General features: G+C 38.0%; 1 protein-coding gene across 2 annotated transcripts in view; it reads right to left on the bottom strand.

Moving 5' to 3' along the window:
- Positions 1–493: 493 nt before the first annotated feature.
- LOC103028418 (microsomal triglyceride transfer protein) overlaps positions 494–18,441 on the bottom strand; it is a 32,274-nt gene continuing 14,326 nt past the window's right edge. For both annotated transcript variants that reach the window (XM_049472458.1, XM_022681703.2), the window contains exons 8-18: positions 17,746–17,903; positions 17,459–17,627; positions 16,485–16,592; positions 15,141–15,353; positions 10,375–10,586; positions 9,577–9,674; positions 9,309–9,430; positions 6,683–6,910; positions 6,083–6,207; positions 3,908–4,078; positions 494–2,367 (exon numbers count right to left, since the gene is read on the bottom strand). In XM_049472458.1, coding sequence (XP_049328415.1) covers positions 2,220–2,367; positions 3,908–4,078; positions 6,083–6,207; positions 6,683–6,910; positions 9,309–9,430; positions 9,577–9,674; positions 10,375–10,586; positions 15,141–15,353; positions 16,485–16,592; positions 17,459–17,627; positions 17,746–17,903 — 1,752 coding nt within the window. In that variant the 3' untranslated portion in view covers positions 494–2,219. The remainder of the gene's footprint in view (positions 2,368–3,907; positions 4,079–6,082; positions 6,208–6,682; positions 6,911–9,308; positions 9,431–9,576; positions 9,675–10,374; positions 10,587–15,140; positions 15,354–16,484; positions 16,593–17,458; positions 17,628–17,745; positions 17,904–18,441) is intronic.

The following is an 18,441-nucleotide window of genomic DNA, read 5'->3' as shown; positions in this document are numbered from 1 at the left end:
TTTATTTACATAATTACGTTATTATTTATATATCTGCATGTGTGTAGTTACTGTTATATTTTGTTGTGGAAAGAAGTGATTGTGTGCTTCAAGCGCTGTCTAGAGTGGGACTTTAAATATGGCTCAAACGAAGGAATAAAGTACAACCATAGAAACTTTGTAAGCACTAAGTAGCACGATAGACACTTTTCTATCGTCCCCACGATACAGTATTTATCGTCATATCGCACAGCACTAGCAGTGGGGGTTGAACCGTTTTAAACACAACGGTATATTCCCTGCAGGTAAATCCAGCTCTAGACCAGCTTCTGTTGGTAGCTGCTCTTGGATAGTCTTACAGGGTTTTTGACGGTCAATTTGCTGATCTCAACTGAAAAATCATGAAACTTGTTGCAAACGCAGCTTAACAGTCAACCCCCGCATAGACACTTTTTTTATTTACTAAACATATCCTTACTGTGGATAGTATATGTCTAAAAAATCAAGACAGACGTTGTATTTTAAAATCACATGGTCTTTTATTCACGTTTACATTGTCAAAAATTAACCCCTGAAGAATATTTACACCGACCCATAAAAAAGATGAAACATACAATTTACAAGGCACCATTTTGTCCAATAAAATGCTAATTCATTTCCTGTTTGTCTCGAAAAATAAAAGACTGTAAACATCTGGTGTGTTGCTGGTTCTTCCTTTGGCTGCGTTGCCTGAGGTGTGGTAGAAATTGGTTTGACCAAATAAATAACCTAGAAGCAGCTGTACAGCCTGTTATTACACCTGTCCTGTTATAACACATCATACATATAAAAATAGCACAACACCAATTACTGGAGGCGGGGTCCTGATTCATCATGTCATTTTTTCGTATTCCTCAAATAAATAAAATTTATTATTTAGTTTCCTGCTAGAATAAAGAAGAATATGGAGTATGTTGTTTTGGAGCTAATCAGCACCACAACCACCATAAACTCGCATAAACCTATGAATTGATTGTAGTGAAAGCTGTGTGCTTTTTCAGTCCAGCTTATGCTAACAATAGCAAAAGAGTCCGAGTGAGTTAGCATTACTCAAAGAAGGTCATGGTAACTCTTGCTTTTTTTTTTTACTTTTTTTTTTTTTTACGCACTGTTAGCATCATTAGCACCTTGTGTTAAACCACACTTTTTTTTAATGCTGCGCTCCATCTGAACTTACGAATTTCTGAATTTCTCAACTGGAATGTCTAAACAAGTCTAAAAAAGAATTTCAAGTCCATAAGTTGCAAGAGTCTGCACGGCATAAAGTTATCCAAAAGCAGTGTGTAAGACTGGTGGAGGAGAACATGATGCCAAGATGCATAAAAAACTGTGAAAAACAGGGTTATTCCACCAAATATTGATTATTTCTGAACTCTTAAAACTTTATGAATGTGAACTTGTTTTCTTTGCATTATTTGAGGTCTCTGCATCTTTAATTTTCTGCTAATAAATGCTCTAAATGACAATATTTTATTTGGAATTTGGGAGAAATATTGTCTGTAGTTTATAGAATAAAACAACAATGTTCATTTTACTCAAACATATACCTATAAATAACAAAATCAGAGAAATTGATTCAGAAACTGCAGTGGTGACATCATTCCCAGCCCCAACAACGGACTTCCGAAGTAAATGGAATGCAGCATTATTAGCACTTAAGGGGAAAGTTCGATGTAAAAAAGGAGGAGTGGCTTAAAAGCCAACCAACACCCTACCTAGCCTACAGAAGACTTTAGCACTTTTGGCTAAGCCATTTTTATTTAAAAATGTTAAGTTCAGTACAGTCTTGAGGCATGTAGCACTTAGCCAATTCAGCCCAACCTGTAACATTCCCATATGGAAAAAAATGTATCCAGAATGTATTTATCAAACATATGCAAGGTGCAAAAATGGCCAAATATATTAAAAGTATTTTTAAAACATATGTTTTGGCATATATAAAAATGTATCAATTCATATATTTATTTTTTATTGTTTTAAAATGCATTCTTCTTTAAAAACCTGTATCTAAAAAACTTGTTTAAGTTAAATAAAATCTCTCGCTTTAATATCTGTATGGAATGTGCTCTTAAAAAAATTCATTAAATATATTGCATAAATAATATATATATATATATATATATTATTTATGCAATATATTTAATGAATTTAATATCTATAAAAAAATCTTTTTCCATATGGGTTAGTTACATTTTTGGGATCTACCAGGAATTGTCAAAAACCTTCTTGCACATGTTGGAGTTTTCCTGATGAAGAGGGAATTCCGAGCCCGGCACCAGCTCCTCTTTCATCTTCTGCAAGGCGAAATGCTTCCCGGAAGCTAGCTTCTCCACTTTAGACACAGTTTGCCTACAAAACAAAAAATGACTCCAGGTCAGTCCCCGTCCATCTTTAATACAAAATCGGTTACATTAAATCAAGGTAAAGACAGATTTTACCATAAGCAAAATGTTAATATATGCTATAGGTACCATACAGCTATGGGTAGGTACACTGCAATGTATTATAGTCTGTCAGAATGAGCACATGAATCATAATAGTATATAGTATTTGTGGGACCCTAAATTAGGATATTAGGGATCAATATATGTTATATTACTCATATATTAGTACATTTGGCCATATATGAACGAGTTTATTGAGTTCAGTTAAAACTCTGTCTGCTCTTCCTCAGCAAGGCCCAGTCTGTACCAGGCACGCTGGGAACTGAGGGGGAGACAGATAAGAAATCATACCAGGTGTCTCAAGAGGCCCAAGCTCCCACGGGAAAAGCTGGGCAGGAGAAGGAAAGGTGGAACCAAAAGCCCCCACCTTTGTTCACCCAAATACTGTATAAAAGTGTGTGTATTCCTCTGTGTATTCAGAAGACTGAATTCTCCTGACTGAAGAACAATAAAGAATCAACTTAGAACATCGGAAAGAAGTCTTCTCCTTTCTTTAAACCTGGGGCACTCGTCTGTTTTTATCTTCTTTCTTTTGAATTTAGAACTTTACATCGATGCATGACTAGATAATTTTTTAGAGCTCATTTAAGCTAGCCAGGTTAGAGCTCATTTTAGCTAGCCCAGGCTTCCCTTTCTGGGAGGCCTAGAAGAGTCGTGAAATAACGCACGACATATTACACAGCGCCCTCTGTGCTTCCTGTAGTGAATTACAGTTTGTCAGAACACTAAAAAGCGCCCCTATGCTTCCTGTAGTGTATTACAGTCTGTCAGAATGAGCATGTGGATCATATTAGCATTATATAGTATTACACAGCACCCTCTGTGCTTCCTGTAGTGAATTGCAGTTTGTCAGAACACTAAAGAGTGCCCCCTATGCTTTCTGTAGTGTATTACAGTTTGTCAAAATGGGCACATGAATCATATTAGCATTATATAGTATTACACAGCGCCCTCTGTGCTTCCTGTAGTGAATTACAGTTTGTCCGATTGAGCATGTAAACAATATTTGCATTATAAAGTATTATAGAGCGCCCTCTATGCTTCATGTAGTGAAAAACAGATTGTCAGAATGGGCATGTGGATCATATTAGCATTTGTATAGTATTATAGAGCGCCTTCTGTGTAACTGTCTCTATTGGAGACTCTATTAGTGTCTGGTGTCTCTATTAGGCAAGGCTTTCTATTAGATTTTGGAGCTCACACTGCTGTGAGGATTTGATTGCACCCAGTGATTGGAATGTTAGCAAGGCCTGGGTGTTACTAAAAGTATTGGATGGTGCACCATCAGCACAGTACACAGCTCAGTACCCCTGAATTCATGTCTATCTGCTCCAGTCCAAATCTATTGGTTCTCTACTTCTCTACAGCTAGTCAAGCTGTTTGTGTGCATCTGCACACCTGTGTCAGCAATGGATTCAACTAAATAGAGCAGTTTTAGTTCGTACCTGAAGGGGAAGGTGGTTTTGTCCATCTGCATGCAGACGAGGAAGGGGTAGTTGGAGAACTGAACCGTGGTGATGAAGTCCAGAGCTGCCTCCATATCGAAGCTCACCTCCATTCCCACGCTCAGGAAATCAGCATCCACCGTCACATTACCCACAACCACCAGAGAACCCCTGGAGAGAAAACGCATATGTTTAAAGTGATTATACTGCTAAAAATATTGAAGAGAACATATTAAACACATTGGAGCTTTATGAAGTGCTTTTTAAATGAAGTGGGTGCCTACACTTCCTGTAGTGTATTACAGTCTGTCATAATGAGTGTGTGGATCAGATAAACATTATAGAGCTTTACAGAGCGTCGTCTATGCTTCCTGTAGTGTATTACAGTCTGTCAGAATGAGTGTGTGGATCAGATAAACATTATAGAGCTTTACAGAGCGTCGTCTATGCTTCCTGTAGTGTATTACAGTCTGTCAGAATGAGTGTGTGGATCAGATAAACATTATAGAGCTTTACAGAGCGTCGTCTATGCTTCCTGTAGTGTATTACAGTCTGTCAGAATGAGTGTGTGGATCAGATAAACATTATAGAGCTTTACAGAGCGTCCTCTATGCTTCCTGTAGTGTATTACAGTCTGTCAGAATGAGTGTGTGATCAGATAAACATTATAGAGCTTTACAGAGCGTCCTCTATGCTTCCTGTAGTGTATTACAGTCTGTCAGAATGAGTGTGTGGATCAGATAAACATTATAGAGCTTTATAGAGCGCCCTCTGTGCTTCCTGTAGTGTATCACAGTCTGTCAGAATGAGTGTGCAGGTCATATAAACAATATAGAGCATTATAGGGCGCCCTCTGTGCTTCCTGTAGTGTATCACAGTCTGTCAGAATGAGTGTGCAGGTCATACAAACAATATAGAGCATTATAGGGCGCCCTCTATGCTTCCTGTAGTGTATCACAGTCTGTCAGAATGAGTGTCCTGGTCATATAAACAATATAGAGCATTATAGGGCGCCCTCTGTGCTTCCTCTAGTGTATCACAGTCTGTCAGAATGAGTGTGCAGGTCATACAAACAATATAGAGCATTATAGGGCGCCCTCTGTGCTTCCTGTAGTGTATTACAGTCTGTCAGAATAAGCGTGTGGATCAGATAAACATTATAGAGCTTTATAGAGTGCCCTCTATGCTTCCTCTAGTGTATTACAGTCTGTCAGAATGAGCGTGCAGGTCATATAAACATTACAGAGTATTAGATTTTTCCTTAATGATTGTAAATAATGAGTAATTAACTTTGTTGATTAAACTTCGCAGGCACACTAAGCTCCTTGAGGACAGACGTAGATGCCAGGCGAAGTTCAGCTGACTCAGTCGTCTGGCTAATCTCTCGTCTGTCCATCTTTATTGCCCCACTCGAAATGGCTACCAGTGATCAACGGGTCTGATGGCGGCATGCAGAGCTTGTGGACCTTAGAGAGCTGCTGTTTATTCGTATCTATACATAGCCCGCCTTTCTGTCTGTCTGCTTGTGTAAGTGTGAGCCCCTGTATGTGTGTGTGTGTGTGTGCATTTATATGCCTTAGCAAAAGAGATAGTGCTCAATTCCATGAATCATACACCTGCCCCTGCCTATCCAGACTGCTGGCAGATGCCACCTACAGATGCCGTCCACATAACAAAGAGAAGACCCCGTACCTCTTATTTACTGTAAACCCAACCCCAGCTTTAAGCTGCATCCCACGGTGTTAAGTGCTAAGTTCGAAAACACAGTCTTGCCAGATGTTTTCTGCCACAATTAGTGCCCTTCTCCCCAGCCTCTGGTGCCCAAGGACAGCCTATATTTGTACTGAATGATCTGAAGAATCTACCTCACCTGTCTGCCAATGCATTTGTTTCCTGGCGAACGCTAAGCAGGCTTAGCTAGCATTCCCAGGCTAGCAGCCAGAAGCTAACGGAGCTGGGCTTAATACAGAGGCTACTAAGGAGAAGATCAGAGGAGCACACTGAGCCTCCCGAGAGGATTTATGACGAAATGATAAGCTCCACAGACCCATATCGACAGCTGCTATGTAGAGTTTTGGAGGAGATAGGAGGCCTTTATGTGTCCCAGAATTAAAACAGAACAAATTGGAGCCAAAAAAACATTAACAATAAACAGACAAATGGTTAGTTTTGTACCTGTTGTTGACGCTGGTCTTGGATTCTCTGTACCAAAGGCTAAACTCCATTCCACCAGAGATATCAATACCCAGACCACCTTGGAACTCTACAGCTGCCCTCAGACCAGACTGCAGGGGGATCACCTGAAAGACAGAAAAATACTCAATAATCCCTACATCTATGGCTATGTTCACATTAGCAGGCTGAAGTGACTCAAATCTGATTTTTTTGCTCAATGTGGTTCAGATCTGATTTTTTCGTGGCTGTGTGAACGTGCCAAATCTGATTTTTTCAAATCAGATTTGAGTCACTTTCATATGCGGTCCTAAATTGGATACGTATCCGATCCATGAACATGCGACATTAATATGAACGGTCAAATCAGAATTCATGAGTCTTTTCGCTTTTAAGCCTTAAGCATTAGCATAAGTGCTACATGCTTCTCTCTCATACCCACAACACATCTCTTGGTGCAGCTGAGCGGCTATAGCTGAAAAAATGTATTTTAGCAATGTGGCTTGTAATCTGAATGCTGCCTAAAGAAGTACATCTCTACATCTACAGCTCTTATAAAGGTCTAATTGATGTTAATGCTTGGCAGAAATTACATTCTCTCACCTGTGAATGGTCAGTGAGCAGGATGAGCCCTTTTACCACACTAATGGGGTCTCCTGACATGGAGAACATTTTAGACATCAGGTCACTGTAGCCCTTGAAGAATGTTACGGGGCGGAGCTGCACATCCAGAAGGAGCGCCGACATTCCGGCGAAAGATTCCAGGTCCTCTTCACCTTCGTCAGGTGTGGCAGCGATTAGAGACTCCAAACCCTGTGCCTCAATGGCCACCTGTAGGATTACAGGTAAAAGTCAGTGTACAGTTGAAGTGAGATTTACAGGTAAGAAAAGGTATAACAGGGTGTCGAAGTGTTGAGGAAGTGTGCAGGTGAGAAGATGTTTACAGGTAGAAGTAACTATACAGGTGGGAAGATGTTTACAGGTAAAAAAAAGGCATACCAAGGTGGAGTTGTGGAAGTGTTGAGGAAGTGTGCAGGTGAGAAGATGTTTGCAGGTAAGAGTAAGTGTACAGGTGAGAAGACACTTACAGGTAAGAGGAAGTGCACAGGTGGGAAGATATAATGTTTGCAGGTAAGAGGATGTGTACAGGTGAGAAGGTGGGATGTTTGCAGGTAAGAGTAAGTGTACAGGTAAGAAGATGTTTACAGGTAAGAGGAAGTGTACAGGTGGGAAGATGTTTACAGGTAAGAGGAAGTGTGCAGGTTAAAAGGTGAGATGTTTGCAGGTTAGAGGAAGTGTACAGGTGAGAAGATGTTTACAGGTAAGAGGAAGTGTACAGGTAAGAAGATGTTTACAGGTAAGAGAAAGTGTACAGATGGGAAGATGTTTGCAGGTAAGAGGAAGTGTGCAGGTTAAAAGGTGAGATGTTTACAGGTAATAGGAAGTGTGCAGGTTAAAAGGTGAGATGTTTGCAGGTTAGAGGAAGTGTAAAGGTGAGAAGATGTTTACAGGTAAGAGGAAGTTTACAGGTAAGAAGATGTTTACAGGTAAGAGGAAGTGTACAGGTGGGATGATGTTTGCAGGTAAGAGGAAGTGTTCAGGTAAAAAGGTAAGATGTTTACAGGTAAGAGGAAGTGTGCAAGTTAAAAGGTAAGATGTTTACAGGTAAAAGGAAGTGTGCAGGTTAAAAGATGAGATGTTTACAGGTAAGAGGAACTGTGCAGGTTAAAAGGTGAGATGTTTACAGGTATAACAAAGTATATAGGTGAGAAAGTGAGATGTTTACAGGTAAGAGGAAGTGTGCAGGTTAAAAGGTAAGATGTTTACAGGTAAGAGGAAGTGTGCAGGTTAGAAGGTAAGATGTGTACAGGTAAGAGGAAGTGTGCAGGAAAAGGTTAGATTTTTACAGGTAAGAGGAAGTGTGCAGGTTAAAAGATGAGATGTTTAAAGGTAAGAGGAAGTGTGCAGGTTAAAAGGTAAGATGTTTAAAGGTAAGAGGAAGTGTGCAGGTTAAAAGGTAAGATGTTTACAGGTAAGAGGAAGTGTGCAGGTTAGAAGGTAAGATGTGTACAGGTAAGAGGAAGTGTGCAGGTTAAAAGGTAAGATGTTTACAGGTAAGAGGAAGTGTGCAGGTTAGAAGGTAAGATGTGTACAGGTAAGAGGAAGTGTGCAGGAAAAGGTTAGATGTTTACAGGTAAGAGGAAGTGTGCAGGTTAAAAGATGAGATGTTTAAAGGTAAGAGGAAGTGTGCAGGTTAAAAGGTAAGATGTTTAAAGGTAAGAGGAAGTGTGCAGGTTAAAAGGTTAAAAGGTGAGATGTTTAAAGGTAAGAGGAAGTGTGCAGGTTAAAAGGTTAAAAGGTGAGATGTTTAAAGGTAAGAGGAAGTGTGTAGGTTAAAAGGTTAAAATGTGAGATGTTTAAAGGTAAGAGGAAATGTGCAGGTTAAAAGGTAAGATGTTTACAGGTATAACAAAGTATATAGGTGGGAAAATGAGATGTTTACAGGTAAGAGGAAGTCTGCAGGTTAGAAGGTAAGATGTTTACAGGTCAAAGGAAGTGTGCAGGTTAAAAGGTAAGATGTTTTCAGGTAAGAGGAAGTGTGCAGGTTAAAAGGTAAGAAGTTTACAGGTAAGAGGAAGTGTGCAGGTTGAAAGGTAAGATGTTTTCAGGTAAGAGGAAGTGTGCAGGTTAAAAGGTAAGAAGTTTACAGGTAAGAGGAAGTGTGCAGGTTAGAAGGTAAGATGTTTACAGGTAAGAGGAAGTGTGCAGGTTAAAAGGTAAGATGTTTACAGGTAAGAGGAAGTGTACAGGTTAAAAGATGAGATGTTTAAAGGTAAGAGGAAGTTGTTTTAGATCTTTTAATCTGTCCTGGATTCTTGTATGATTATGTTTTTAGCGTATGTTGCACTGCTCTCCTCTCCTCCATATGCAGAGGGTCACGTCAGTGTCTGACCTGTTAGGGTCTGTCGGCAGCAAGGCTGGAACGGCGGCTGGCATTTCTCCTAATACTGTATTTATTATGCTCATAAACACGTCCACCAGATCTAATCTTAAAGCCCAACAGCTGAGCCTTAAAAATACTGTAATGTGAATTCTGATTAGACTCTAAGGAGGTAATGGCGTGGCTTTTATATCTGATTAAATCAGCAGCGAGGGTGTAGAGTGTTCCTTCATTACTGTGATAGAGTTTCTCTGGCCGAATGTGTGCAGAGGGCTGTGCTTGCAGTACCTGCAGGCCCTGCAGGAGGGCGCCGTAGCTTTGGCCGAAAATGTTCATGATGCTTCTCCTCAGGATGCCGGAGCCGGAGTACAGGATGTCCAGGCTGTAGGTGGTAGTGACATCGGCGCCCTCTGCAGGAAACAGGTGTGTTAACAAACAGCAGCAAAACACATAGCATCATATTAGCTCATTTTAGGTGGATTTATTTCCATTAGCATTAGCATCTTGCTCATTTCAAAGGAGTTAGATCAGAGCGAGACGGTCACTCATCACTTACGGGTCATGAAGCCGGAGTAGGCCGAGGAGGATCCCATCTTTGAGAAGCGATCGTAGTTGTGGGTGATCATGTCTTTCATAGCCTGCTGCACCAGTTTACTGTGGAATGAGGAGAAATTTAGTTCCTGAATTGATTTCTCTGATTTTGCTATTTATAGGCATATGTTTGAGTAAAATTAACATTGTTGTTTTATTCTATAAACTACAGACAACATTTGTTCTAAATTCCAAATAAAAATATATTTTATTTGGAGAATTTACAGCATTTATTTGCAGAAAATGAGAAATGGCTGAAATAATGAAAAAAAGACACAGAGCTCTCAGACCTCAAATAATGCAAAGAAAACAAGTTCATATTCATAAAGAGTTTTAAGAGTTCAGAAATCAATATTTGGTGGAATAACCCTGGTGGTTTTTTATCATAGTTATCATGCATCTTGGCATCATGTTCTCCTCCACCAGTCTTACACACTGCTTTTGGATAACTTTATGCTTTACACTCCTGGTGCAGAAATTTAAGCAGTTCAGTTTGGTTTGATGGCTTGTGATCATCCATCTTCCTCTTGATTATATTCTAGAGATTTTCAATTTGGTAAAATCAAAGAAACTCGTCGTTTTTAAGTTGTCTACTTGTGTCACGTTTTGGTTCTGGTTCTTTTAAGCCAAGTTGGCCGTAGCCGCCGTGAACGACAGCAGTGCTCAGTAAAAGCAACAGGACATTAAACCACTATGTTTTTTTTCCAGCACCATCACTTCTTCCTCAGTATTATCTTTAAACGTCTGGTAAGATATGTCTCACCTTGCGGGCATTTCAAATCGCAGGATGTCCTGCACTTTGGACAGCATGTACTTGTTCATCTCGTGGTTCTGGTGACCGATGGACAGCAGCAGGTTCTTCACCTCCATGTAGGACGGGTTGCTGCTCAGAATGGCGTCAGCCGCCGCTGCGCGCACGTTCTTCTCGTACACGCGCCGGTTCTGATGATACACCCGGTTCAGTGTCTGCTTCACCTGAGCGGAGAAAAAAAGAGAGAGAAAATATGAAGGAAATGTTCCCATTTGCCATGTATATTATACTTAATATACTATATTTACACTTTATATATTATATTTATGGATATATTATACTTCATATATTATATATTTACTCTTTATATATTATATTTACAGATACATTATACGTCATATATTATATTTACACATCATATATTATATTTACAGATATATTACACTTTATATACTATATTTACACTTTATATTATAATTACAGATATATTACACTTCATATTTTATTTTTACATTTCATATATTATATTCACAGACATATTGCACTTCATATATTATATTTACAGATATATTTTACATCATATATTATATTTACTCTTCATATATTATATTTACAGATATATTACACTTTATATATTATATTTACACTTCATATTATAATTACAGATATATTACACTTCATATATTATATTTACATTTTATATATTATATTTACAGACATTACACTTCATATATTACATTTACTCTTCATATATTATATTTACAGATATATTTTACATCATGTACTATATTAACTCTTCATATATTATATTTACAGATATATTACACTTCATATATTATAATTACAGATATATTACACTTCATATATTATATTTACAAATATGTCACAGCATATATTATATTTACTCTTCATATATTATATTTCTAGATATATTACACTTCATATATTATATTTACAAATATATTACACAAAATAGGGTAGGATGAAAAAAAAATTATACTAACATTTAAAGTAGATAGAATAAAACTAGATCAAAATAATATATTTTAGCAGACATATCAACATGTGGTTTGATGGTCAGTTGCAGCTATTTTCTAAAATCTTTAGTGCCCACAAAGTTTAAATTCGTGCACAAAAAAGGTCAAAATAATAATGTTGTATTTTATGTGCATTCATGTAGCCGAAAAAGAAAAAGAAAACATACTAAGCCATTTTTCAAAAAAATACAATTTTCTGTAGAATGACCCTAATTTAAATTTTTAATAACGCCCCGCTAACCTCAAATTTACTCAATTAGCTGAGATATTTTTGGTGCCTGAGAATTGGCTTCTTCAGTTTCAGCACAGGTGCTACAAGGCTAGTGTAGCTAACGGGTAATGAAGACTTTCGGCGCTAAACGCCTGCCTAATTCATCACACGCTCTCTTTTAAACTCTTAGTGACTCAAACTGGCTTGTGATTTCTGACACTGTGTGTTTCTGCATTTGTACCTGTACAGTGACAGAGGAGTGCTAGCGGACTTAAAATCCTTTAATTTTCCCCAAAATTGCTTTAAAAGCACCTTATAATCTGGTGCGTCTTATATATGATTTTTTTCAGTCAGGCATTAAGGAGCAGTAAAGCCATTCAGCTGAAGTACAGCGTTATACAGGAGTTTCAGTAAAAAAATTCTCCAGCACCGCATATATACTTGAGCAGTATTAGCATTAGCCACTAACTGTGTTAAGCGCTAGCTCTTTCGCAGTTCAGAGGTATAGAGTATATTGGACTGTAGTCTGTTTGTTTTCTGTGTTAAAACAAGCTTTGTGGGATGAGCTGATAGTGCTGCTGTAAGGTGGCATTTTTTAGGGCTAAGCCCTGCTAACTGCGGCTAGCGCTGCTGCTAACCGTGCTTTTGAAAATATTGGAAATCTAAGCTTACTGTAAATAAATGTAATTGCTTTGATTTATAATCTGGCGTGCCTTATGAAGGAAAATAGACCAGAAAATATGCATTCACTGCACCGATAGCGCGCCTTATAATACGGTGTTCTTATAATCTGTAAAATATGGTATTTGGATTCGTATGGCTGCTGCACTTGCGCAGATCTCCTTATGAAGGGGATCCCTTTATCCCTAAACAGACACTGGGATGAGCATTATGAGAATAATGAGTCATAAATAATCTCTCTGGTCCAGGTCAATTTGGGATGGTTTTCTACACATGAGCTAAGCCTAGACTTTGACAAAAGTGCTGTGTCAGCGATCAGTCACCACTGGAAATTGTGGGGGTTTAGCTATAAGCTACCATTAATTGTCAGATACTCCTGCTTAAAAAAAAAAAAAAAAAAAAAAAAAAAAAAACTTGGCCAGCTCAAGCTAGTTAAGATTGGGTTAACCTGGCTGACTAGCGCTTGATCTTAGCTCTTGACCAGACTAGGTTAATGTTATTTTTGTTTGAGTTTAATAGTTTAGCTGGTCTACAAGCATTATTAGTCTTGACTAACCAGTACAAACAAACAAGCTTGACAAGCTTGAGTTTAGTCCAAGACTAGGCTAAAACCATGTCTAGGAAACCAGTCAAAAGGTTTAACTTGGGTCCACTTATAACAGTCCAGAAAAAGTGATCTAGTTTACACAACATGCACTAACCCCCAATGTAGTAAAATGCTATCTCTAAAATTGGAATCTTTGGAACTGGAACTACAATGCTAATGTAGTTAGCAAGATAACAAAATACCTATCCCTTCAGTTAGCATGGTGTGAAGCTGCCTTAACAATGAACACTAAAAAAATTGCCGCTGCACTTTCAAACAAAGCAGATGTACACGTAGTAAACAGAGTCGCACGGCTGAGAGTAGTGAACATAGCACAGACTGCACGTGTAAACAGCATGGAGCAGAGACAGCGTTTGTAGTAACTAGCATTATTTGGCTAATATATCATATTAAACTGCGCCTTATCAGCAGTTCAGTTCACCGCAAGCAAACCGCTCTAGAGTTTGGGAACGGACCAAGACCACCTCCTCTAGCAGGTCTCGTTTTTTAAATCCACAATCCTAAGAGTATTTTATTCTCTTCAGTAAGACAGATGCAATGAAGTATTGTAAAAAAAAAAAACAATCATCTTGCTATATATATCGAGTATCGCAGAATCACAGTATCCTGATAATGTTGTGAGATGCCCTGTGATGCCCTCCATTACTACTGACCAGCATGACCAAGCTGTTTAAGCAGCTGTAAATCAAATGCAACACACACTATTCTGGTCAAAAGTTTGGCCATGTTTTCACATAGATGACCAGCAAAATTTCAACCACCTTGATCATCAAAGACCATCTTAAACCACCTGCAGCTGATCCTGAGCTGTAATTACCAGCAGATAAGACTAAAGTACCACACTTCAGACGCCAGTCTATCTTAAAACTAATGGACTACATCAAATTTAGCTGACTGAGTGACTGTGTGCTGCCATCTTGTAAAGGGATGTCCTGTATGGTGATCTGCATATCAAGCAGGAGGCTATTTGTGTGAGCGCTAAAAGCAAAGAGGATGATGAAAGACTGGTGTTCCCATCGCTCTGATCCAAGATCTATTTCTGGAGGGGAGATTTCTCAGTTAGCCAGATCGTTTAAGACAGCGTTCCCCAGTCTCAGCCCTGGCATTACGACATACCAGCTAACGGAGGATGTTATGAGAACGTTTAACAATGTTTTAACAAGGTTCCAAGAAAGTTAGCTATGAAAATGTGACGTAATAACGGCTTGGATTACAACGGTATTAGAGTGATTCTCACATAACGTTCCCGGATAGATGAATACTAACGCTCTGGAAACTTTTAAATTAACAGTTACAAAATTTAAAATTAAAAATGTAAATACTGACACAAGTTATGTTGCAGCAATGTTACCAGAACATTAAAAAAAAGGGTAAGTAAAAACAATCTAAGAAAATCCAGAAAACCTGACAGATTAAACATTCTAAGACCGTTAACTGTAGTGTTCAGAAAACCAAAAATCGTTTATCCTTATTGGACAGTAGAGACTCCTTACTAAAGCAAGATAACATTTTTTTTATATCCTCGATTTCAGAAGAAACAATGAATCAGCAGGTGCCCCAATATTTTTTTAAATATAGTATATATATATATACTGATATAAAACTCTAAAAAAAAGAAGAGACCACTTATAAATGATGAGTTTCTTTGATTTTACCAAATTGAAAACCTCTGGAATATAATCAACAGGAAGATGGATGATCACAAGCCATCAAACCAAACTGAACTGCTTGAAAGTTATCCAAAAGCAGTGTATAAAACTGGTGGAGGAGAACATGATGCCAAGATGCATGATTAAAAACTGTGATTAAAAAACAGGGTTATTCCACCAAATATTGATTTCAGAACTTTTAAAACTCTTTATGAATATAAACTTGTTTTCTTTGCATTATTTAAGGTCTGAACGTTCATTTAGGATAAAAAATGTTGTCTGTAGTTTATAGAAAAAAAACAACAATGTTCATTTTACTCAAACATAAACCTATAAATAGCAAAATCAGAGAAACTGATTCAGAAACTGAAGTGCTCTCTTCATTTTTTTCCAAAGCTGTATATAAACATGGACAGGAGTTACACAGGACTAGCTAGTGTAATAAAGCTTACTGATCACCCCCTACACACAGTTTGAGATGACTGTGTGATGAGTTATGCATTATCTGCCGTTTCGCTCCAGTGCTAAAAGGTAGATAATTAGGAGTGTATGCAGTTAGGCTCCTCCTTGATGAGGGGTGTGTGTTCACTAACCTCTCGTGTGATGAGCGGAGGGTCGTATCTCTGCAGGGCGGAGATGGCGATGGTGCAGTACGCTCCGGTTTCGGACTCTGCAAATCGGGTCAGGATAGGGATGGCCTCGGGCAGGAGGGAGTTTTTGAGGGCCAGCAGGTACATCTGCACCTCCGCCTCGTCCTTCGTGTCGTCCAGCCCACCCAGGAGCTGCTGCTTCACCGTAACAACTGTCTGCATCACACACACAACATGGTCATTCCTTCAGTAATTCTATTTATTTTGCAATGGTTCTTCTTTCGTTTGAAATGATTCAGTCTAATTCATTTCTGGTTCATGATTAAGATGTTTCTGACTTATGTCTGTCTAAATCAATCCAGTTCAATTCCTGTATTAGCTGTGTATGACTCATTCGTTTGTTTGATTCATTTTAAGGTTAATTATGATCACTCATACTTTGCTTTCTTTACTTATATATTTAATTAATCAGTAATTGCTCTTTTGAAGTAGCTCTTATTCACCTAATTTTTACTACTCTCATTAGGCAGTTTCAACTTGTTATTTGTTTAAATATGGTTGTTATTTTATGATTCAGATTCATTTTTTTGACCTACATTTGTTTAATTTTAGTCTTACTAGCTCTGATTCATTTGATTCATTTTAGTCTCCTCCTCTTTGAAAAGATGAATCCTAAGTTCAGACTGACTCATATTTGATGCAGGAATAAATCATTTTACAGTATTTGATTCCTTTTTTGCAGTACTCATCAGCAGGTGCCCCAATACTGTATGTATACTGAATATAAAAGTGAATATAAAAATGAGACCACTTAAAAATGATAAGTTTCTTTGATTTTACCTAATTGAAACCTCTGGAATATAATCAAGAGGAAGATGGATGATCACAAGCCATCAAACCAAGCTGGACTGCTTGAAAGTTATCCAAAAGCAGTGTGTAAGACTGGTGGAGGAGAACATGAGGCCAAGATGCATGAAAACTTAAAAACCACCAGGGTTATTCCACCAAATATTGATTTCTGAACTCTTAAAACTACTAAGTAAATGCTCTAAATTACAATATTTTTTTATTATTTTATTAGTCTTGCTAGTTATGATGAATCAAATTCATTTAATTCTTCAGGTTGATAAATCCTTGGTTCAGACTGATCCTCTTTAATTCATTCAAGTCTGTTCATATTTGATTTAAGGCTAAAAATGAAACTAATTCGACTTTACTCGGCTTTACAATTTACAATTACTGTGACTTAAAGTGAATAAATTGGTGAATCAATTATTAAAAGCAAGTTATATGATTCCAAACTCTGAATCAGACGTGAATCCATGAATTAGGGTGTGGGAAACTCACTGGTAGGTCGCATCCTCCTTTCTGACAGAGTTTCCGGACCAAAGCTCCCATTATGATCACAACCGACTCCTTAATGTCAGTGCTGGCGATCTTTCCCTTAGAGATATCCTGCACAGAACACACACACACACACACATATCAGAACCATGAATTACATCTATAGAATATGTTAATAATTTTTAATTACACAAAAGTTCTATGGCATATTTCAAAGAATCTGTGCCATTTCTGTCCCCAGGAAATTACATGTATAAATGTGCACACAAAATAACTTTAAAATACATTTTATTATTAATCATAGTGTAGTGTACATTGACCGAATTGCAAAAGTAAGATATGTAATACAAACATTAATATAATCTACTTAGAACACTGAAAAAATAGCATTTGTTACCTGTCCACACTCTCTTACTATAAACTTTACCATGAAATATTATTATTATTATTTTTCTAATGTACTTTTTTGCATTGTTTGAATCCAAATCTCTCATCATCTATGCTTTAAAATATTTTTTTTCCATAATAAATCCATAATATTTAAGTTAAAAGACACATTTTAGTTGTGTCCCTTGGTTTCACTTATTCTAGTTACTGTAACACATTACCCTGATCATCTGAAACATCTGGAGCATTCTACAACAACAGGCACATCTACAACAGGAAGTGACATCACCTGATTCTTCTGAAGATCATGGGAAGACCAAAATTAAGTTCTCTCATTAGTTTTTCTGTATATTTGATCTGATTGTAACTGTAATGACTGAGGAGCTCAATCTCAACACTCAGTCCTGTTACTTAAATTAATTCTTAGATCTTATTGGTTTAATTTTAAAATGCACATTTTGGGAAAATCGCTAGAATGTGCACAGTGTCCTCGTGCTATTAGCATAGCCGCCATTTAGCCATTTTTCATGTTTTTGGGCTGATCTGTGGTCAGTATGTGTATGTGTTTGTGTGTGTGTGTGTTTTCTCACCAGCAGAGCCTGAAGCATGCTCTCTGTGGGGTGTGAAGCGAAGCCACAGGCGTAGAGGAATCGCTCCTGCAGCAGAATGCCGTCCTCCTTACTGAAGTCCAAGAACTCCAGCATGGCCGCCAGAGATGAGGCCGTCTGGGCGGAGGTCACAGCGTCCACCAGCTGAGGGCTACAACCGGAGAAAGACAACCAGAGAGTTTAAATGTAATGTACAGTGGGATTGGGCTACATTCTCTCATTAGGATAAATATTAATAAGCAGTAGCTAGGCAGGTGACAGGCTCTTACAGTGCTGTTTTGCTGCAGTTGCGGAGCACTCTAAGGATTTCGCTCTTGCTGGCCGATCGGAGCTGTTGGATCAGGGTCAGGAAGCTGCGAGGGGCGGTTGCTTTAGACATCGAGTTCGGCTCCAACTCCCCACGGAGAGATTTCCAGGTATCCATCAGCTGTAAATACAGTGAGAGGTTAGGAAATTATATCCAAGAAAATGACAAATATGTAATTATTTACAGTGGCATGATATACTTACATTTTTTAGATTATCAAACAAACTTTAATATCAGACAAAGATAATGTGATTAAATATAAAAAGCACTTTTTAAATTATGATTTCTATCCGAACCGATCTAGCTCTTTGTGAAAAATGTGTTTTCCCCTCTATAAATGAACTGTGATTAATCCCACTTTTTGGAAAGCTGAGTTCAATTTTTGATTACTACCAGACCTGTAGAATCAAGAAATCACTTAAATAGAATCTGTCTGACAACATGAAGCAGATTAAAAAACAGATAAGAAAACAGTGATTGATCATCTATCAGTCTGGAAAAAGCTAAAGCTTTGGGACTCCAGAGAACCTAATGGCAAGCAGCATGTCTGGGATTCGAACCAACGATTTCCCGATCATAGTGGCAGCGATTTAAAACCGCTGGACCACTCAGTGCTCGTCTTAGGGTAGTTTTGATGATTTTAAGTGAGAATCTGAGT

This window comes from Astyanax mexicanus, chromosome 25 (genome assembly GCF_023375975.1).
Source record: "Astyanax mexicanus isolate ESR-SI-001 chromosome 25, AstMex3_surface, whole genome shotgun sequence".
Classification (NCBI taxonomy): Eukaryota; Metazoa; Chordata; class Actinopteri; order Characiformes; family Acestrorhamphidae; genus Astyanax; species Astyanax mexicanus.
This window is presented reverse-complemented; position numbering and strand designations above follow the sequence as displayed.